This window comes from Chlorocebus sabaeus, chromosome 20 (genome assembly GCF_047675955.1).
Source record: "Chlorocebus sabaeus isolate Y175 chromosome 20, mChlSab1.0.hap1, whole genome shotgun sequence".
NCBI lineage: Eukaryota > Metazoa > Chordata > Mammalia > Primates > Cercopithecidae > Chlorocebus > Chlorocebus sabaeus.
In genome coordinates, this window is record NC_132923.1 from 38,703,538 (window position 1) to 38,727,984 (window position 24,447).

The 24,447-nt window shown below is 36.2% G+C and overlaps 1 protein-coding gene across 1 annotated transcript in view; it reads left to right on the forward strand.

Moving 5' to 3' along the window:
• The window catches only part of DPYD (dihydropyrimidine dehydrogenase), an 844,938-nt gene that overhangs the window by 32,721 nt on the left and 787,770 nt on the right, over positions 1-24,447 (forward strand). The window contains exon 2 of the mRNA XM_007977863.3: positions 11,719-11,829. Within this exon, the coding sequence (XP_007976054.3) occupies positions 11,719-11,829 (111 nt within the window). The remainder of the gene's footprint in view (positions 1-11,718; positions 11,830-24,447) is intronic.

Consider the following 24,447-nt stretch of genomic DNA (forward strand, 5'->3'; position numbering starts at 1 on the left):
CCAATGTGTGGTATTTGAAGATAGAGCCTTTAGAAGGTAACTAGGGGTAGATGAGGTCATGAGGGTGGGACCCTCATAATGGGATTAGTGCTTCTTATAAGAAGAGACTACAGAGAGCTTTCTCTCATTCTCGCTGTCTGTCTCTGCAACATGATCACACTGCAAAAAAGGTGGCTGTCAGTGAGTCAGAAAAGGGAAAAGGATTCTTACCTGGAACCAAATTGTCAGGCATCTTGACCTTAGACTTTCCAGCCTCAAACTGTGAGAAATAAAGATCTGTTGTTTAAGCCACCCAACTTACGGTATTCCATTATAAAAGGCTGAACAGACTAAATTATCTACAGAATTAGTTACTACCTTTGGCATGCTCTATTCTGTATTAAGAATTGTGAAGTTAATATCAGATGTTGTTATTCTTATGTTTGAGTTGTCAATTTTTTCGGAAAGACAACAAAAAGACTTTTTTTGGCACCTGTTGTGTGGTGTGTATTTTAGAAGTGAAGGATAGTCACACACTGGGCCTTGCAAAGACAGACAAAGAGCTTCCTCTGTCTGGCCGACCTTACCTTGTTGAGTGTGAGAGTGACATAATAGACATGATATTTTAAAATGTGTAAACTATTTGTGTTAACTATATGCTCAGTAGAAGTGAATCAAATATTGCAGGCAATATGACGAGCATTCTGAAGGGATTCATTTGTTTTCAGTTGATAACATTTTTTGATGTTTTACAAATTTGTCATTTTTCATCTGACATGCCCTTCCTGGGAAGGAAATGTAATGTAAATTTACCTAAACATGTTGGGACCAAAGACCCATGAGTTATATACAGTTCTATGGATTATAAAATGATACCTACATTGCTGTATATATGCAATGGGTATTAATATCTGTTTTTGAATTTCATGACCCTTCCACACTGCCATATTAATTTGTGAAAAGCATATTGTATTTTCAGGCAGTCTGCCTTTGAAATTGCAGGGCTTAGGGCAATGATAAGTTCCGAGACCCATGACTCAGTTGGTGATTTGGTTTCCTCTGAGATACATCTCTATTTTTTGTACAACCTTATTTATAGATACTTTCTCACCTATTGTCTTCATCCTTTTTTTATATTCCTCTACTTTTAAAAATGATTCCCATGTATACATTCAGAATTGACAATATAGGAATATGAATATACATTGGGTTAATAGTGGCTAAAACCTAGTTCTATTTCATGCATAGCTAACATGTGGTAAGCACTTACTGCCTGCACCACTCTAAACATCTTTTACATTATCTTATTCAATCATCAAAACAACCCTATGGGGTAAGTACTCTTACTAATCACCATTTTACAGTTGAAGGAGTAGAGAGCTTGAGAGTTTAAATAACCAACAAGAATAGTAGTGCTAAGATAGAAACCCAAATTTAATCTGAAACACTATGCATATTGCTTAGTGAATGCTTCACAAAATGAAAGTTGTAAGATTTGGGACTATCAGAGATTCTTTCCTTCATACATTTTTAATAAACAGCAGGGAGTTACCCACTGTGCATAAAGGGAAAATTAGCCTTTGTATAGAGCTAGTAAAATGGGAAAAAAAGTAAGATAAGTTACTTGGAAAAGTAGAACAACCTAGGGGCTTAGAAACCTGTGTCTGGGTGAAGAATGGAAGTACATTAAAAAAATTACTAGGTAAATGTAAGTCTTTGACCAGGACTGATTACCATGCATTTCTAAAATTTGTAGACTCTAAGGTTAATTGTATCTCCAGTGTAAACCTAGGATGCAAAATAAAGCCACATTCTCTCTCTTCTGTTCCCTACCTAGCAGGAGATGGGCCATATCAGTTCTGAGCTTATTCAAGAACCAAAGGTACCTCTGTGAATTTCTAAGATATTAATTAAATCACTCTACACTACTATGACTAATGAGAGACATGGAGAAGGGTTGGATAATTGGCTGAGACTGGGGCTTTTACACAAGAGACTGTTAAGCAAATAAACTGAAAAATTTAGTCCTCCACTGACCAGGCTTTGTTAGATTGTTATCTGGATAAGGCAATGAATACTCATCAAAAACATTAATCGATAGATATTTCTGTTTTTCTGTTAGCTGAGAATATTTATTGGTAAAAAATTGGCGGCACAGTACAATGTTATACTGAAATCAAAGTATTTATGCCCAATTATGAAAGAAATGGGAAAAACATGTTTTTTATTATTGTTTACTTGATGCATTGGAAAGTAGGAAATAACTTATAGAGAACTCAGAATAAGCCATTAAAGAAAAATTTAAGCATAATTTAAATAAGACAAAACTTAATTTATCATCTTAAGCATGTAAGTACAAAATGTCAGCAACATGCGTATCGTTTTAATAGCTCAGAATTATAGTAAGTAATTACCAGTATTGAATAGGAAAAATTTGTTTATAACTTCAAATGCAAAGGATAAAGGAAGCTTAATGGTATACTATGTTTGGATAATTACTATTGTGATGTAAAACAAAACCACATGTTAAGAAAGAAGACATGTTGGTCAAGTGGCTTCTTGCAATTGGAATTCAAACTCTTGAATAATACCGAAGCTCCAATGTTTTAGGCCTAAGATTTGGTGGTTTTATTTGTGACATGAAGGCCTGTGATTGTAATCAATACAGGCTTCTCTTTTTTGCCCTCAGTGCTAATACAGAAAAACTCTCTTTAGATGTGTAATTCTAGTTTGTATGTTTCGGCATTCCACTGCTTCATAGAATAGTGTTAACAGACCAAACAGTGACAGTATATAACTCTCACTTGATTTAATTTATACTTGGCTCTGGATAATATTCTATCATTTCTTAAACTAAGTAAAATTAGTACAGTTAAATTTTTTTCTAATTTTGTTTTTCTGCCTTTAGAATAACCAGTATTTCTTTATTGTGTTACTGAAAATGTTTGGTAAAGTCAAAGGTCACATTCTTTGATGAGAGAAAAATCTCCCTGTATAAGTAATATACCCTGTATCTGAAAGGGTTAATGGGCTGCTTAAAGCGCTCAATTTATCCGGAGAGGGGACCCTGTGACCTGTTGGAATCTGGCTTTGGCCATTTCTCAGGAAAAATGCAATTTAGAACTCTCCTGTATTATCTGCCAGCTGCTTAGTTATTGATGATATTGACTTTTAGTTTTTGAAAGTCTTGCTTTGGAAAATTGTTTTTAACAGCTCTGAACCACTCATGTCTTGTATTTTTATTTTATATCACATTTCATTTGGGATATTATTAAGCCAAATCTTTGGTAACCGTTTTCCACAATCCAATTTATTTTTACCCAAGATCCATTGAATTCAACTCACTGCCTTTTTGCAAAAGGTTAACCCAATATTTCATGTTATGTTATGCTTTCTACTTATGCTATGTGAAAGAAAAGTAGCTGTGATAAGTAGCCAATAAATTACATTCAGAATGTTTATTCTCAAAAGTTATATTACTATGCTGACATAGATAAACATGATCATTTATCACAATATGGATTATGGAAATGAAAACTCAAATAAATGCAGCCGTCTTTCTTGCATGTTACCTGGTTGGCTTGCTTTAAATGCTACAATAACTACTTTAAAAAAATGTATCTTTGTATTTCTCAATTTGAATTAATAGATGAAATTAGCAATGGTTGAAAGCTGAATAGATAAGCAAACATTATATTCTGGAATAAGAAAATGTTTTCACTTTTTTGTATAAGCATGAGATTACTTGAATCTTCTAATATTGGCTTTCTAAAATAGGTTGTTTTATTATTATTTCATCATAAGGAATATACCATTTAAAATTACAGCTTTATTGTATATTTTTCTTCAAGAAGACACAGATATCTAACTTGAGAGACTAAAGAAATATGATTTCTGTAATATTTAGGAGTTACTAAAAATAATCTTGTTACATTTATATTGAGCTAATAAAGGAAGTTTTAGTGCTTTTTATTAGAGTGGATAAAGTATGTGGCTAAATTGACTGAATGTAGAATTTTAATAGGATTTTATTTTTGGTAACAGCTTTGTTGATATATACAGTTCACAAATCAATAATTCACCAATGTAAAATATAGAATTCAAAGTATTTTTTGGTGTATTCAGAGTTATGCCAATATAGCCATAATCAGGTTTCTTCACTCCAAAAAGAAATCATATCCTTTTTATAGTAGCTGTCTCGTTTCTCCCTAATCTGCCAGCCTGAGCAACCACTAATAGACTTTTTATCTCTATAGATTTACTTATTCTGGACATTTTATATAAATGGTATCATACAATATGTCATATTTTGTAGCTAACATCTTTCACTTACCATAATGTTTATAATATTCATCATATTGTTTTTGAATTTCCCAAATTTCTTTCTGTTATTGATATCTAATTCCATTCCAATGAAGAGGGAGAACTATTTTGTATGATTTAATATTTTTAAGTCAGTGGAGACATTGTTTTCATTTAGCATACAATATATCCTAGAGAAGATTCCATATAGAGTTGAGAAGAATGTGTATTTTGCTCTTTTAAAGTGTTATATGAATGTATATTAGGTCTTGTTGATTTATAGTTGTTGTTCAAGTCTTCTGTTTCCTTTTTGGTCTCCTGCCTAGTTGTTCTATCCATTATTTAATGCAGAGTATTGAAGTCTTTAATCAGTATTGTTTAAAGGTTTGTTTCCCTTATAAATTTGTTTGTATTTTGGGCCTTGTTGTTAGGCACATATATGTTTATAATTGTTATATTTTCCTAGTAGATTGAGCCTTTATTGTGATAAAATGTTCCTCTTTATTTCTAGTAAATTTTTTTGTTTCTTTAAAACTTTGTTGTTGTGATGTTAGTATGGGCACTGTAGCTTTCATGCTGCTGCTATTTGCATGATATGTCATTTTCCATCTTTTACTTGCAACATATTTGTGTCATTGAATTTAAAGTGTGCCTCCTAAAGACAGCACATAGTTGCATCTTGCTTTTTATCTAGTCTGACAGTATACATATACTGTCTATTATAATTTCATAATTACCTGTACTTTACTATTGACCTTTGTTTTTCTCATGTGAATAGGAAGTTATGGTTACTTTCTGCCTGAAGAACTTCCTTTAATTTTATTTTTTTCACCATTTATTTATTTATTTATAGATGGAGTTTCACTCTTGTTGCCTAGGCTGGAGTGCAGTGGTACCGTCTCGGCTCATTGTTACCTCCATCTCTGGAGTTCAAGTGATTCTCCTGCCTCAGCCTCCTAAGTAGCTGGGATTACAGGCACCTGCCACCATGCCTGGCTAATTTTTGTATTTGTAGTAGAGACAGGGTTTCACCATGTTGGCCAGGCTGGTCTTGAACTCCTGACCTCAGTGATCCATCTGCCTTGGACTCCCAAAGTGTTGGGATTACAGGCATGAGCCATCATGCCTGGCCAAGAACTTCCTTTAGTAATTCTTGTAAGTCGCATCTGCTAATAGCAAATTATCGCATTGTTTGTTTTTCTGGGAATGGCTTTATTTTACCTTCATTTTTTGAAAGATAGTTTTGTTGGGTATAGGAGTTGTGGCTTACATTTTTTATCTTTTAGTACTTTGTCTTATCCCACTTCTTTCTGGTCTCTGTGGTTGATAATGAGAAATTCACTGTTAAACTTATTGAAATTCTTTTGTACATGATGAATTATTTTTTCTTTTGCTATACTCAAGATTTTCTTTTTGGCATTGACTTTCAGCACTTTTACTAATGTTCTTTGTGTGGATCTCTTTACATTTAGCATACTTCACATTCATTGAGCTTCCTGAAGGTATAGTTTAATATTTTGTTCTGCTTTATAAAAAAATTAAATTGGGCAAATTTTAAGCTGGTATAACTTCTGTATTTTCTCCTCATTTGTCTTTTCTTCAGGCAGTCCCATTACAGTATTTTGGTTTGCTCAGTGGTGTATCACATATCATTGAGGCTCTGTTAATTTTTCTTTATTCTTTTTCTCTTTGATCTTCAGATTGTCTTCAAGATTCTCTCTTGATCTAAGTTTGCTGATTCTTCTGCTAGTTCAAATCTACTATTGAACTCTAGTGAATGTTTCATATTAGCTATGTATTTTTCAAGTCCAGAATGCCTGCTTGTTGTTTTTGTTAAAATGATTTAAATGATTTATATCTCTGTATGGATATTCTGTACTCTCTAAGACATTGTCAGTATACTTTCCTTGTAATGGCTGGTTTGAAGTGTGCATTAGTTATCATGCTGTTATAAAGAACTGCCTGACACTGCGTAATTTATAAAGCAAAGTAGTTTAACTGCCTCACAGTTCTGCATGTCTGGGGAGGCCTCAGGAAACTTACAGTCATGGCAGAAGGGGAAGCAAATACGTCCTTCTTCACATGACAGCAGGAAGAAGTGCTTAGCAAAGACGGAAAAGCTGCTTATAAAACCATCACATATAGTGAGAACTCACTCACTACTGTGAGAACAGCAGTTTGGGGGTAACGGGCCCCATGATTCAATCACCTCCCACCGGGTCCCTCCCATGACCACATGGGGATTATGGGAACTACAATTCAAGATGAGATTTGGGTAGGGACACAGCTAAACCGTATCAAAGTGTTAAATTTGACACGTGGGTCCTATTAATGGGTGTTACTATTGTCTGCTTTTTTTGTGTATCTATATGGATAACACAATTGTGTTTCTCTGCATGACTCATACTTTTATAAGTTGAAGACGGAACATCTTACATAATGTAGCTATTCTTACTGGACATTAACTCCCTTCTAGAGGAGGGTGACTTGTTATTGGCGACTAAATATACTTTTTTTTTTTTTTTTTTTTTTTTTTTTTGCAGAGTCTCACTTTGCTACCCAGGCTGGAGTAAAGTGGTATGGTCACAGCTCACTGCATCTTTGACCTCCCAGGCTCAGGTGATCCTCCTGATTCAGCCTTCTGAGTAGCTGAGACCACAGGCAATATGCCACCATGCCTGGGTAATTTTTGTATTTTTTGTAGAGACGGGGATTCACCGTGTTGCCCAGGCTGGTCTTGAGCTCCTCAAGCCATCCACTTGCCTCATCCTCCCAAAGTGCTGGCATTACAGGCATGACCCACTATGCCTGGCCTGGATATACTATTTAGGGATGTACGTTTTCCTCTAGTATGAAACACTGATATCATTCTCACAGGGTGCAGCCTTGGATATGTGTAGTCATTCTTGGGTGTCCATGGTTATATCGGGTGTCTCTTTGCCTTTTTCTGTGATCTCTCTCTTAAGTTGTCTGCCTGTATTAATGTCACACCCAGATCTTAGTTCCAATGGCTTCTGGTTGATTTCTTTATTACTTTTGCTGTGGAATATGAATTGTTCCACTGTGTGATTCAGTTAAATTTGGGCCCTTTTTCAGTGGTAGTTTTTGAAGCGAGTCCTTGAGGTTTTTTGTAACTCCAGGAGAACTCATCTTATGTTTCCTTCCCTGGTTTTCCCTTATGAACTCTCTGCCTTATGGTTTAGTTTATTGTTTTCAGGAAGCTACCTCCCTCTTCTTAATTGTTTGACATGAAGGTTTTTATTGTGTGTAAGAGTACTCTTAGGTTTGAACTTCCCTGCATACAGGTTCAAATAAAGTCAGTTCCTTTGGGGCTACCTTTCTGTTCTTATGACTTGTGTGTTCTGGGAAAAATTTCCTGGGCCACCGCTCCAGAGCTGAGGGTAGTGACAATGGCCCACTTCTCTCAGAGTTACATTTCTGCTTTTATGAGCAAGGTGCTAGGTATAGGCAATAGCCTCTAGTTCTCTCAGCTTGGTGTGCCTCGTGTGCAAACTCTACGCAGTAAGTGAGATGAGACAAGGATAATCAGGGCCCTGGTGTTATTGGCTTGATATTCCTGAGGTAAAACTTGGCTCTTTGAGTGGAGGCTGGAATGAGTAACAGAACTCTGGACCTGTCAGCTGCACTTTAGTCTCAGCTGCACTCAGTTGCAGTTTTGTCTTTGTGTAGAATGGGGGAGAGAGAAAATGAGAAATGCTGGCATCTTACCCCTGCCTGAGAGATCCCGTAGCCCTCAACTGGTGGCTGGGGTGGAGCGAGCTCTGTGTTTTGAGCTATACCCATCTGAGGTAGAATGACTGTCACACTGGACTGAAATGGTGTGGGTTATACTTCAGATGCCATAGACCTTCACTCCTCTTACCAGTTTTAGTCGGTTTTCATGTATTATTATTTCTTCATTTGCTGTTTGTCTTAAGGCAAATTTCCAGAGACTTTAAAGGGTTTTTATTTTTACTATTTTTGCAGTTATGTTTATTTTTATGGGTGTCAGTCTGCAGAGGTCCTTACTCTAACATTCCAGAGGTGACTTCTTAATGGTCATATTTACTGGCTTGCTCAAAACAGGGTTTGAAATTAATTTTTCATTGAGCTACTCAGGTACAAATTGATATTATTTAAACATGTGGTTAAAAATGTTTCCTACCTTATATCTCAAAAAGTGACTTTTAAATATGGATCAGGTTCAATATAAGTCCCATACTCAGACGGACAGAATTCCAATTCAATTCTTTTTGCATATAAACTGTGAGATCTTAAGCAGGTTACTTAACCACCCTCAATTTATTTGCTCATCCTAAGTATTGAGATAGTAGTAGCTGTTTGTAAGTTAAATTACATAATGGATGTGAAAGCTTTTGAACTTTTAAACTCTAAAAACTTAAAACACAGAGGATTGTTATTACCACTTTAAATCAAATGCAGAATGAAATGAAGTGACTTTTTCTGATTTTATTCTTGTCTACGAATACTAAGTATGACATTTATTTTAGAAAGTCATTTATGATTTTTAAATTCTTCATATTAGCATGTGATACTCTTATAAAATCAGCTAAGATATCACCTAGAAAATGATTACTCTAGATATGTTGATTGTGGAATTTCAATAGTAGAGGGGGAAAATAACATTTTTAGCTTGTGTCTGATATTAATAGTATAATTATTTTATCTGTCCATTTATTTTGGTCTTTTTGATAGTTCTTGGTGGATCTCCATTAGAGTTCATTTTTATATGTGAAAAACATGATCCAATAATCTTTAAAGAATCATGGAATCTAGATTTGGAAGGTGATCTTGGATTTGGTCAAATCTAGTAGGAATTGCATTCTCAGGTCCCCTGTCAAATTCTTACCTGTCCCCTACATGAAGAAATCATGGACAGAGGATTACTGTTGCACATAGCCGCTGGATTCCATTTTCACTACCCTTCAATTTTTAGGGTGTTGGTAGTTTAGAAAACATGTTGTATCATGCTTTTCATTTATTCTTTACTTCCGATTCAGGTGTTGCTGTATTTCGCATGTGAGGAAATCAAAGATCAAAAAGATCAATGGTTTACTCAAAGTTATAAGACTACTAGGAATTAAAAATTAGATTCATGATTTTTGAATCACTATTTTACAGGAATAAGCATATGCAACCTACCTGGTGCTGTATATCATAAACTGAAAGATTTTTTAAAAGTCAAGAATCCCTCAGCTCAAAACATACACAGTTTAGAAGGGAAGAAAAATTCTTAAAGCAGCGGTTACTGTTTAGATTGGAATACTGTGGTAGAGATGTTTCAGTGATCTGGAACAGAAAATGGATCTATATTATTTAGGGGTAACTTCATGGAAGAAGAAGACTTTTGAAACGAACATCATTTAAAATGACTGCAGTAATGTCAGCTAGAATGATTTCTAATGCAATCTCAACTGTCATTTTTTAATTTATATCTGAATCCAAATCTTCCTCCATTAATTTTCACAGCGTTGGTTCTGTATTAATACAAAACAAATTAAATCTCTCTTCTGTGTGAAAGCTCTTCACCTACTGAAGTACACTGTGTCTCTCCCAGATCTTTTCTCCAGGCTTTTCTTCAGCTGTTGCATCTAACTTTTCAACACGTAATCATTATTGAAAGATGGTAGGTAATAATGTTAATTTGGTTAAACAGAAGCATTTGCTGCTACCATGGTTTCTCCTCTCTGGTGAAACAACAGTATGTTGTTCATTGTTGTTGTTGATATTTATTTGTTTTTCGTGAAGAATTTTTTTTCTGGTCAAGAATTGCTTCTGTCTAATTAGTAGAAAATACAATAGAAATTACTTCATTCATATTTTGCCCAGTATTAGTCTATTAATGTAAGCTATTGGAGATCCATGCAACCTTTTAAACATATATTTTAGCTTTTTATCAATGTATAATGATACACATTATATCAATGATAACATTATTAGATTTTTTCCTAAGAAAAGTATATCTTCTCACTTTTTCCATGTAAATTTTCATTGTATTAGGATTTTCCCATACTGAACTTTTTTTTAAAACCAAATATAGGATTTCTCACTTGATTTTATTAAACACGATCTTGCAAATTTGGGGTAATTCTTCTGATTTACATATAATCTTTGTGTGTGTGTGTGTGTGTGTGTGTGTGATTCCTAAGTTTTCTTTCCTAGCTCACCCTTTCTTTTTTTTTTTTGTATTTATTTTTTATTATTATTATACTTTAAGTTCTAGGGTACATGTGCATAATGTGCAGGTTTGTTACATATGTATACTTGTGCCGTGTTGGTGTGCTGCACCCATCAACTCGTCAGCACCCATCAACTCGTCATTTACATCAGGTATAACTCCCAATGCAATCCCTCCCCCCTCCCCCCTCCCCATGATAGGCCCCGGTGTGTGATGTTCCCCTTCCCGAGTCCAAGTGTTCTCATTGTTCAGTTCCCACCTGTGAGTCAGAACATGCGGTGTTTGGTTTTCTGTTCTTGTGATAGTTTGCTAAGAATGATGGTTTCCAGCTGCATCCATGTCCCTACAAAGGACACAAACTCATCCTTTTTTATGGCTGCATAGTATTCCATGGTGTATATGTGCCACATTTTCTTAATCCAGTCTGTCACTGATGGACATGTGGGTTGATTCCAAGTCTTTGCTATTGTGAATAGTGCCGCAGTAAACATACGTGTGCATGTGTCTTTATAGCAGCATGATTTATAATCCTATTGGGTATATACCCAGTAATGGGATGGCTGGGTCATATGGTACATCTAGTTCTAGATCCTTGAGGAATCGCCATACTGTTTTCCATAATGGTTGAACTAGTTTACAATCCCACCAACAGTGTAAAAGTGTTCCTATTTCTCCACATCCTCTCCAGCACCTGTTGTTTCCTGACTTTTTAATGATTGCCATTCTAACTGGTGTGAGATGGTATCTCATTGTGGTTTTGATTTGCATTTCTCTGATGGCCAGTGATGATGAGCATTTTTTCTCACCCTTTCTTTAGGGGCCTGTAGGAGGAAATCCTAGATAAAGTTTGATTTCTAAAAATGCCACCAGACAAGGTGACTCATGCCTGTAATCCCAGCACTTTGGGAGGCTGAGGCAGGTGGATCACTTGAGTCCAGGAGTTCAAGACCAGCCTGGGCAACGTGGCAAAATCTCATGTCTACTAAAAATACAAAAATTAGCCAGGGGTGGTAGCATGCACCTGTAGTACGAGCTACTCGGGAGGATAAAGTGGGAAGATCGCCTGAGCCTGGAAGGCAGAGGTTGCAGTGAGCTGAGATTGTACCACTGCACTCCAGCCTGGGTGACAAAGTGAGAGAGACCGTGTCTCAAAATAAAACATAAAATAAAATAAAAATAAGTTTAAATGAATGCCAACATATTTCAATATATTTACACATTGTTTATGCTGTCTTTAGAGCATCCTGGCTTTAAATCCTCGAACACAAACTCATGCAACTCTGCGTTCGACTTCGGCCAAGAAATTAGACAAGAAACATTGGAAAAGAAATCCTGATAAGAACTGCTTTGTAAGTACCACAACACACTATTTCATGCTGACAATTATCTCACTCCACACATTGTAAGACAAGATTTTACATGCACTTAGGAATACAATTAGGTATTAAAGTACAGCTGTGATTTAAAAAATATTTTAAATATTTAATATTTGAACAGGTTTGAAAGTGTATTTTTAATTACATTGCTTTAAAAAAATCTCCTGAAAACAAATTATATGCAGGTTGAGTAACCCAAATATGAAAATTCAAAATACCCAAATCTGAAACAATTCTGGTGTTAAGCATTTTCGATAAGAGATATGCAACCTGTAAATTTAGTTTGGTGCCAAAATTTCTTTTCTCAAAATCTTTAAAATTTGTCTCAAAATTGTTTTGCCTGTTGACACAATGATACAGAAGAGTTTTCATATTAATGATATAGTCTAAATGAAGGAAGTTATAGATACACTGGTATCTGTGGACTTTAAAAATACACTCTTACAGAATATATGAACATTAGATGTTCTATGAACATCTAATAATATGAACACCTAATATTTCCAGGTGAGGTACAGGAGCAAAACAGCATTTCTCTGAGATTACTGCTAGAACTTTGTTTAACTGTATCTAGAAGGTGATTATAGAGCTGGAACTGTGAGACCATAGATGGGATATAAGTACAACCTTAAAGGCGATGTTAGAAATTCCATCTTAAGGTTATATACATTTTTGAATTTTGAAAGAAATGCCTTTTTACTTGATTTCCCCAAGTTAATTTACCCCAAATTAATATGCCCAAATTAATGAGTGAGACAGTAGTATTAGCTTAACATTAGCTCTATTGGAACTTTGTATATACTTTCTTATAGAATGTATGATTTTAGTTTATGTACTTCTTTCCTTCTTATATCATGAACTCTTTGAGGATGGGAATTGAGGGTGTGTGCTCATGTGTGCTTGTATTTATCTAATTTTTAGTTTTTCTGTCACCAGCCACTGGGCAAATTTTTTGAATGAAAAAAAAATAGAAACAGAGAAACAATATTACATGAAAAGATCCCATAGACACTTAATTACAGACCTCGATTTTGAATTCAGTTTTTCTTGGTCCAGTTTTGGGAGCTTTGCTTTCTACCATGATGCTTCTAGTAGAGGTCTCTAAAAGGAAAACAGTGTGATTCAGGTTGTTCAAGGAATAGGCCGCTTACAAGGCATGACCCAGTATAATGATAAGAACAATTGAAGAACACTGAAAAAAGAATCTTATAATTTTTATTTTATTTTATTTTTTTCAGTTATTATTCTGTTTTTTAAATTTATTTTTTATTATTATTATACTTTAAGTTCTAGGGTACATGTGCATAATGTGCAGGTTTGTTACATATGTATACTTGTGCCATGTTGGTGTGCTGCACCCATCAACTCGTCAGCACCCATCAACTCGTCATTTACATCAGGTATAACTCCCAATGCAATCCCTCCCCCCTCCCCCCTCCCCATGATAGGCCCCGGTGTGTGATGTTCCCCTTCCCGAGTCCAAGTGTTCTCATTGTTCAGTTCCCACCTGTGAGTCAGAACATGCGGTGTTTGGTTTTCTGTTCTTGTGATAGTTTGCTAAGAATGATGGTTTCCAGCTGCATCCATGTCCCTACAAAGGACACAAACTCATCCTTTTTTATGGCTGCATAGTATTCCATGGTGTATATGTGCCACATTTTCTTAATCCAGTCTGTCACTGATGGACATGTGGGTTGATTCCAAGTCTTTGCTATTGTGAATAGTGCCGAAGAACACTGAAAAAAGAATCTTACAATTTTTAAACTTGAAAGCCCTTAAAGACTATCAAGCCTAAATCTCTAATTTTTAAAGGTCTGAGAACTATGATCAAGAGACACTTTGTGACTTCCCTAATGCCTCACATTTATAAGTTTTCAAACTGTTTATGGTCAGGATTTTATTTTGAAATGGAGGCTTTCTTTATTATGATTGCTGTTGTTGTTATTTTATGGAAATTAGCATTTGTATCTCATAATGTGATCTTATAAATTGAAGTTATTTTATCGTTTTAAAAATAATGACCAAGGCACAGTGAGGTCAGTTTTCTCTGTCAAATATATATTGACACAAATATTTATAAAAGCAATTTGACAGTATCTTTGACAATATTCATTTGTACCTGTGATGCTGTACATAGGGATGCTATTTATACCTAGGGATGCTATAACAGGATACCACAGACTAGGTGGATTAAACGTCAGAGACTTATTTTCTCACGGTTGTGGAAGTTAGGAGTCCCGGATCAAGGTGATTTCTTCCGAGACCTCTCTCCTTGGCTTGTAGATGGTGTCTTCTCCCTGAGTTTTCACTTGGGGTGTGCTTGTGTCCAAATAAGAACATCAGCTATGTTGTATTAGGACATAGGCTAATAACCTCATTTTAACTTAATTACCTCTTTAAAGACTCTCTCTCCAAATATAGCTACATTTTGAGACAGTGGGGGTTAGTTAGGACTTTAACATAAGATTTTTGGGGAGATATAGTTCAGTTCATAACAATAATTTTAAATTATCACTTATACCAGTAATTTATTTTCTAATAACATATCTGAAGGAAAGAATTAGGAATGTAGGTAAAGAATTAAGTACAAAGAGGATTATCTTAGGCATTATTTATTCAGTGGAGACAAATGTAGGGGAAATCCCATTGAATTCCAACCAGTGGGTCATGGTTAAGCAAATTAGAGTAAATTAATTCAGTGGTACATTGTGCAATCATTAAAATGTTTTTGAAATAATCTGGATAAATTCTGTCTGCATTACCTGGTAAAAGGATTTAACATCACTATTCAATAGTGATTGTGTACACTTACACATAACCATACCTTTATATATATATATCCACAAAGAACAAAAAAAATACTGAAATGTTAATATTGATTATGTATTTTTTGGCACTTTTGTATATTTCAGGTCTTCTATGAGTATTAGTATAAAAATAAAATGGAAACTTTAGATCTGTGTTAAAATGATCATCTCAATTTATAAGATCAGATTTATTGCACTGATGTCTATTAGTTTGAAGACTCTCTGTGACATTCATGAATTTCTCAGAGCAGTGAGGTTTATTCCCAAAAGTGAAATATGAAGCTAGGGTTGAAAGTTATTCTCAGTGTGGTTAAATAATTCTGCTCCTTTCCCATTTGTTATTATCCTCTTCATGCTGGCGTAAAGAATTGAATGAAAGTGTCACCAAAACATGTGGTTTGTTTTTCAATTCATAAAGACCCAAGTAGGATGTTGGAACTTTTATCCCCACTAGCTAGCCAGTGACCAGTAACTGATGAGATATGAAAAAGTTTTCTTCTTACCTCACTGACATCTCCTATCTTGTTTTTCTTCACTTCTTTGTTGATTATTTCTCCTCTCACCCCTTAGATATTTCAGTGCCCAGAGCTCAAACTCTTTCTTTCTTTTAAAATAGTCACTACATTGGTTATCTTATTATCTCCTTACTTTTAATACTATCTTTAGATTGAAGATTCCTTTATATTTCTAGCCTGCATTACTGTCTCTCAATCTATGTCTATATCTATATCTATATCTATATCTGCTATATATTTCTTATGTTTACTTACCAAAAACAGAGTTATAATTGGACCCAACAATTGGAAAAGTTTTTCTTTCTCTCTTACTATCTCCCTTCTTCCTTCCTTTTTTCTATTTATTTGGTGCTTGAAGCATCTATATTTCAGGCACTGTATTGAATGCTTCTCAGAGGCGAATAAAATCCAGAAAAATAAGTAGTCTAAAATCGTATTAAAATAGACACAAATTTGACTTAATAAGTAAATTATAGGCTTCTTAGAAAATAAGCATCTGTTTGACCTGTAAAAGTGCCTTAAGAATGACAGTTCTGAAATTATTGCCCAGGAATATCTTCACTTGGTAGTTTAATACTCTTATAGTACTAATTGGAAATTCTGACTTCAGTAGGGGATTTAAACTGGCAAACATGTTTATACTGGTTAATGAAGCATGAAGCAGTTATTTCCAGTATAGTTTAAGCAGGTGTTCCGTAACTGCTGTTTATTTTTGCCATTTTTGAAAATGTTGAACTATCCTAATTATATAAATATTTTGCACTCATTTTCCCTCAGCAATTTTTGAAGACCAGAAAATATTACAAATCAGAAAACTTATGCTGGGTGAAAATTAAAAGGAAAGGCAGTTAAAGACAGCCAATTAGCCAAGTATTAGACATGTTTTTAAAAGAATTTTAGCAAATTTGTTCTAAATGCATGACACATACAAGGTGCTCACTATAAAAAAATAAAATGAGAATAAGCTATAATATACATTAAAAATTTTCAATGCTTGTTGTGAAGTAATTCATTTAAGCTTCAGAAGCACCCTGTCAGGTAGATATTATATTTTATCATCCATTCATAGATGAGGGAACTGAAGCACATGGAAGCCTAAGAAACCTATTCACAGTTCCACAACTGAATGGTGGAACTAGAGACTGAACCCATGCAATTACCAGAGAGCTCTTTTAGTAGAAGTTTTTTGAATAAGGAAATAAAAGAAAATCATTGACTTATTTTCCTTGTAGACAATGAAAATAACTAAATGATATATGGGTTTTGATAAATATTTTTTTCTTGCATGAGCTTCACAATCTCAGTCACTCGTTTGTTTCACATTTATTATCTGTGCCACTTGCCACATTGGAATTCATGTGACACAGGCCTTGCCAAGAAGTTCTCATGTTGTTTTGAAGAAGGCTGAAATACCAATAAATAGTAATAATACTCTTTCAAAGGAAGAACAGTTAAGGAATTTTAATGATCGTTGTGAGTTTATCATATTTGCCTTTAAGTGAATCAGTCTAGCTTTCAGTGTGGATGATGGATTTAATGAAAAGATGGGAGGCAAGGTCTCTGGGACTGGATTTAAAAAGTTGGAAGACAGATGATGAAGACCAGGAGGGAGGATGAGCTTGAATTTATTTAGGAGATAAAACACATATGACTTGGGAGTTGACTTTATGTGTATGTTTACTTGTTTATAGCATAAATTGAGGGTAAATACTACACTCACTCTTGGATTATTTGAGATCCTTGTGCCTGTGGATCACTGCAAAAGTTGTAGATTAGTAAAGGGTCTGGGATGGAGATAAATAATTTTTGAATCATCAGGATATACATAAATAATTAAAAGCCTAGGGGGAGAGTTACCCAGGAAGAGTGTGTAAAGTAGAAAGAGGGTGCAGGTTAGACCTTTGGGATTAGGGCAGAAATTAGGGTGAGGCAAGTGAGGCACTGGCCTGAGGTGTAAAATATAAGGGGCTAACAAAAGACTCAGTAATCAAGAAAAATAACAATAATAATATATATAGGTACACACCTTTTTCCTTTTGCCTCAGGCTCCAGTGTGGCTCAGCATGGCACTGAACATAGCATGGAAAAGGCAGGCAGAGATGAGAATTTAGCTAATAAGCACTTTGAGAGGTGAGATGAGAACCGCAAGAGCATAGTGGGGGACTTCCATGGAGGAAGGATAAGTTAATATGTTTTTCTAATAATATATTATTTCTTATGTTCCAAATATGGTTGATTTTTATACTTTTGGAAATTATACTTAAGGTTTGCCTTGTCTGTTGGCACCATTTTTCCTTCTCAAGTTTACATGGCTATTAAGAGATGAAATCCACTTAGTTACTACAACTAGCACTCAATCTCATTCACTCTTTGATGGATAGCCAGCTACTGGGATCTGTTAAAGTTGATGGAGAATATATGTTCCTCCATTGACATATCATATTCACAATGTGAATTTTTATTTTTAAGCTCCAAAGTAAATAAACTTTTCACCAGATACCCAGTGAGAAAGCAATACCTGTTCTACCCTTGCCTCTTGTTGTGTGTTTGAAAATACTTTCTCAAGCATGTGCTTGTTTTTTTTTTGATTGTTGACAATTATTTTCTTCCAAAAACAGACAATAATTGAAAGAGTTTTGGAAATAAAAAAATAAAAACAGATTATTTGCAACTAAATATCTCAGTATGTGAAAAATGCAGAGTTTGTGTAGAGAATACAGATATCCACCTAGAAACTCATGCGTGCAAGTAATATGACCTCTTTTATTTTCTTGTAACTGAACTTAATTCTACTGTGAGTATTTGTGAGAATGGAAACCTGTGTGTCACTTGTAGGATTCATTTTTCCCTGCTTGTCCCCCTCACCCCTTATTTCTCTGGGCGGATATCTAAGTTTTACGAGGGTTGCTGGCAAGTGTGGGCTGTGAGGTAAGCCCAGCTGATTTTTCATGCCATCTTCCCACTGGTCACCATCATGGGGACTTTGGAGTCATCCTTCATTTTCATTCATTAGATCCCTTTCTATCCCTCGCTTCTCTACTACTTTGAAGCTGTTCTTGATAAGATGACAGTCATTCTGATGTTCCACTCAACACTGGGGCTTAGGGAAGTTCATGGTTCAATCTGCTCTCCTAGGGCTTCATTTGTCGATGAGTCACAGATTCTCCATCTTTGATTTTCCCACACCTGGTATTTGTCAGCCCTCTGAGAGTAGCCTAAGGAGCTGGGCATTGATGCTCTTTTTCCAAGATCTGCCAATATCTCTGGGCCCTTCCCTTTCCTTTTGGTCCTCATTTTGCCTCTCTGTCCGTTAAATATTTATATAGGCTGACTGGGAAGGATGGGAGTGGAAGAAAAAGTTACTTTTAACTTATCACCCATTTCCTCCTAAATCCACTGTCAATCACTGAAGTCCTTTCAATTTTTCTGAAAACGTGACTTCTAAAATTCTAAGCCCAAAAGAAACACCCTTTATTTCTCTGCTTTCTGTAGTTGTATTCTTTCTTTCAAGAAATGAAAACCCCGCGGCCTCTCTGCCTAATAGGTATAAATTTATAGGAGGAATGGGAAGGGATGGTAGCAAAACTACAACCACCCCATAAAGACTGATTTTGAATTTGAGTTTATCAGGAATGATGATCATCTCCTGCCCTCCATCCAGTAAGTTCTCAAATGAAGGCTGGTGGAGTAGGGAGAGATGGCAGAGTAAGTTCCTATTTGGGATGGGAAAGATTATGGAAAGGTAGACGAAGGCAGGCAATGCCCGAGGAACCCCATGTTGGGAAGCTGGGACACTACTTGCTTGCATGATCCTAAAACTGAGGGCCAACTTAAATTTAGTGCCACAGTGCCGCACTTACCTCACCATGTTACTGGCCCAAAGGGCTTCTTCCACTGTTCTTGAGGTACCAGCCAGCCTCAGGACCCAGTAATGTCTCTGCAGGTTTTAAACTTCAGTAGCAACTGCAAAACCACAGTAGGGACCCAGATGGATTTGGATGTCCAGGTTGAGTCAGAAGTACTTGCTGGCTCACTGCGTGGGATTTCGTGGTCATTACATTAACTTCTAAATTGCACTACCAGTCATGACACATTATTGGGTGTTTTGGAACGCTTGATATGGTATGATTTTACTGTTAATAATATATTACTAAATATATTATTATTTTCCTGTCCTCAAATTAATTTAACTCAAAATTGGTAGACATTTGAATAAAGAGATCACTTTGCCTATAGCCTCTTGATTTGAGAAAAACCCTGTATTCAACTAGTTCTACAAGTAAATTGTGTAAACATAAATGGCATACATACATTTTAAAAACAATTGTCCTGTGGCATTTGTTGAGAACATTGCAATGAATTAGAAAAATAAAAGTTTATTTTGAAGTAAATATATTTTAAGTGATCATTACCGAGCAACAGCTTTCTTATTTCTAACAAATGTTAGATGTTATTAATGTGAAATTTAGTAATTAATTTTGCATATGGAAAATTGAAGAAAATAACACTTTAAAGAAAATGCAAGCTTAAAATTTCAGCAGAAGGAAAAAAATTAGGGAAAAATACACTGTGAAAAGTGAGTACCTAGAAATCCCTTCAAAGTATAAAGCTTTAAGTAGAACAGGGATGCTGAGTTTAAAACCTTACCTTGTAGTCATTTACACATATTGTAGACCTTGTAATTTTGAAGTTGAGGTGGAGTCTTTCGTTGTATGAATTCTGACATATAACAAATAGTTATTTTAAAATAATAACTGGCTGCTTATACAAAGGCATTTTGGGTAGAAAGTTTAGAGTCTAGTTGTAGATTTCAAGATGGGAACAGTGGAAAATCTCAATTATGCCTCTCTTGATAACTGCATTCACTCGTTTTAATGCCCATCTATGTGTTTATTAACAGCTGAATGAATATCTCCATCCAAGATCCCGTCTGTATCCAGATGCTTCTTAAGATAGTTCCACCTGGATATTGTATTGGTTTCTCATTATTACTATGTCAAAAACAAAATTATTCATGCCTGTTCCTGCCCAGATTTTCTTTTGTTATGTTGGTAGCAAAATAATCACTTTGTCATCTAGGCAAGAAAACTCAGGGCAATTCTTGACACTAAAAATGCTATTATCAACAACACTGTATTATAACTAACATAAAATAAAAGAAGACAATTAAATGTATAACATGCATTCATTTAATGTTTTCATGCCATTTGGATTTCATTTCTGCATGGAACAATGAATCAGTATGGCATTTTGGAACTTGCCCTATTTACCATGTTTGATCAATTCTCTGATGTGTATTTTATCACAGTTTCACATCTCTGGAATTAAGATTCATTTTATAGTTAATCTGATAAGAAAGTTTGTATCAGTTTATTTAGCAGTATTTTTTGTTGTTAGTATATAAAATGACATTCTTAACAGTCTGTATTGTCTTAGCGCTATAAAATAAAGCATGTATGGAGAGAAGGCAGAAAATATTTTGACTAAAGCAAATGTTCTCCAGTTTTTATTAATGTTGTTGGTAGATCTGATAGCTTTTCATAGCGCTGGAAATTCATGAAAAGGAAACTCATTGAAAATAAAAACATAGTATATGGACAATGGTCCTAGTAACTGCAAGAATGCAGTTCAACTTAGTTTAGGATAATTTTCTCTTGTAATAATAAATTACAGAATAAAAAGCAATTCCTCTGAGATCTGAATCACATCATTTTTAAGGATTCTCAAATATATTATTTCCATGTCCCAAATTAATTTAACTGAAAATTGGTAGACATTTGTGTAGAAAGATCTGTTTGCTTATGGCATCTTGATTTGAGAAAAACCCTGTATGCACCTAGTTCTGCAAGTAAATTATGTAAACATAAGTGGCATAAATGTTCATGATCTGTAAAATATTTGTAGTTCTCCTTCCTTATGAATTTATGATATATTTATTGTACACAAAGCATTTTTGAGTATCTGATATAAATGCCTAATTTAGATTACATGATTCAGTTTCTCATATATTCTTTCCATCTCTGTGCAGAGAAGCAAATACATTTCACTTATTTTTTCTGAAGTTCTATAATTTAGGGAGTGCATCTAACAAAGGATTAAGCTGTGTGACACAGTGCTATACTCTGTAACAGTATCTCAAGTAATAATGATGATAATGGTGATGATGAAGACAATGAGGATGGTGGATAGTGAACCAGGCTCTTTATAATAACTAAATTAGTTGATGAACAACTCTATGAAGCAAGTATTACTTCATACATTTGCGCCTTATATTCCCTTTCCTGCTTTAATTTTCTTCATAGAACATATTGCCATGTAACATACTATTTTTCATATTTTACTTGTTTGGTTGTTTAGTTATTTTCTCCCCATGAGAATGTAAGGTCTATGAAGACCTGTTTTGTTCACAACTATATTGTCAGCTCCTGAAATAGTGCCAGACATATAGTAAGTATGCAATAAATAATAATTAATTGAATATTTACTGAGTTCTCAGTGTACGTTAAATACTGCTTTTGGTGCTGAGAATACAACCATGTACTTTACTCTGCCAGAACTTATATTCTGGTGGATGAGAATTATTACTGTTATTTTGTTAATTATTATAATTATTATCCTCTTTTTATTAATGGGAAATATGAAGCTTGGAGGAGATAAGTGAATTGCTCAATCTACACATATATAAAAATGTATTTTGATATTATTTTGAAGAATTTTTATGTAAGTTTTTTCTACTAACATACACCTAGATTTCTATAAGAGTACAAAGTGTAGCCGGGCGTGGTGACTCACGCTTGTAATCCCAGCACTTTGGGAGACCGAGGTGGGCAGATCACGAGGTCAGGAGATTGAGACCATCCTAACATGGTGAAACCCCATCTCTACTGAAAATACAAAAAATTAGCTGGGCGTGGTGGCGGGTGCCTGTAGTCCCAGCTACTCAGGAGGCTGAGGCAGAATGGCGTGAACCCGGGAGGCGGATCTTTCAGTGAGCTGAGATCGCGCCACTGCACTCCAGCCTGGGAGACAGAGCGAGACTCCACCTCAAAAAACAAACAAACAAAAAAAAAAGTGTACCCTGAAATAGCAAGTAAAATATGAAGCTATTGATTGGTTTCCATTGTTTATATATATACATGTATGTATGAAGTATGAACTCTGAGTATCATCTCCTGAACATTTTGGGCATTAATTCAATTGCTGGAAATGTTACCTTCCAGAGTAACGAACCCACTTAAAGAATTAATTTTTTGCATCACACTTTTCATTTCTATAACACCACTACATATAAATTATTTCACTTTAAGACTTATATAGTATAAATATTTGAATCTAAATTGTACATATATATTAATTACTAAATATTAATGGAAGATCTAACATGCGCCAGCCGCTGTGATAAGTCATGGGAAAGGGACAAAACGGTTTTTGCCCAGACAACTAACTGGGCATTTGCACAGGTGTTAACCTAATTTTGTGTCTGTAATTGGTGGGTTCATGGTCTCGCTGGCTTTAAGAATAAAGCCAGGGACCCTCGCGGTGAGTGTTACAGCTCTTAAAGGCAGTGCATCTGGAATTGTTCATTCTTCCCAGTGGGTTGTGGTCTTCCTGGCTTCAGGAGTGAAGCGGTAGACCTTTGCGGTGTTACAGCGCATAAAGGCAGCATGGACCCAAAGAGTGAGCAGCAGCAAGATATATTGCAAAGAACAAAAGAACAAAGCTTTCACAGTGTGGAAGGAGACCCAAGTGGGTTGCTGCTGGTTGGTTGGGACAGCCTGCTTTTATTCCCTTATCTGACCCCACCCACATCCTGCTGATCGGTGCATTTTATAGAGAGCTGATTGGTCTACTTTACAGAGAGCTGATTGGTCTGTTTTGACAGAGTGCTGATTGGTGCATTTACAATCCTTGAGCTAGACACAGAGTGCTGATTGGTGAGTTTACAATCCTTGAGCTAGACAGGGAGTGCTAGACAGAAAAGTTCTCCAAGTCCCCACTAGGTTAGCTAGATACAACCTTAGCTAGATACAGAGTACCAATTGGTGTATTTACAAACCTTGAGCTAGACCCAGAGTACTGATTGGTGTATTTACAAACCCTGAGCTAGGCACAAAGTGCTGATTGGTGCTTTACCATCTGTTAGCTAGACATAAAAGTTCCCCAGGTCCCCACTAGACTCAGGAGCCCAGGTGGCCTCACCCAGTTGATCCTGCACCGGGGCTGCAGGCGGAGCTGCCTGCCTGCCTGCCAGTCCCCAACTGCCCCTGCACCCCTCAGCCCTTGGGCTCTGGATAGGACCAGGTGTCAGGGAGGAGGGGGCTGCACTCATCGGGGAAGCTCGGGCCCCACCGAGCCCACTGCTGGGGGAGGGGGGGATGAGGGAGGTTCGGGCATGATGGGCTGCGGGTCTGGAGCCCTGCCCTGTGGGAAGACAGCTGAGGCCTGCGAGAACTTGAGCACAGCATCAGCAGGCCGGTACTGCTGGGGGACCCGGTGCACCCTCTGCAGCTGCTGTCCCGGGTGCTAAGCCCCTCACTGCCCCAGCCGGCGAGCCCACGGCCACGCCCACGCCCTCCGATCCCACGCCCACGCCTGCCAGAACCGCACTAGCCTGCCAGCATCACTTGCAGCCCCAGTTCCGGCCTGGGCCTCTCCCTCCAGGCCTCCCCGCAAGCAGAGTGAGGCGGCTCCAGCCCCAGCCCGCCCAGAGAGGGGCTCCCACTGTGCAGTGGTGGGCTGAAGGGCTCCTCAAGAACCCCCAGAGTGGATGTTGAGGCCAAGGAGGTGCTGAGAGTGAGGGCTGCTAGCACATTGTCACCTCGCAATCCCACAATCAGGTTTTGTCAGTGCAGCCTTCCCTGGGAGTTATAGCTGAAGTACCATAGCCTGGTCTCAGGATTCAAGGTTGGCCTTCCCGAGAAACCAGAATTTAAATTGAAAATAAAGATGAAGGAAGGAAGAAAGGAGGGAAAAAGAGAAATTTCACCAGAGTAGAAAACTTGTATCTGAAAGTCTGAAGATGGGGGAGCATACTGATTGAAGTTAAAGTACTAAAACAGTATCAGTACTGCATGGCTGAAGTCATAGACTGGAGCATGAAGGAAGGTATCAAGAGATGATGCTGAGGACCTCTCCACAGAGTAGTGACAATGATGATGATGATAAATATTTTTTTCTAGAGAAGTTCTATAGTCTGGTTATTTCATTGATAAGTGTATACTATATGTTTAAAAGACACATTCTTTGTGATATGCTGTAATTTAGAGTTT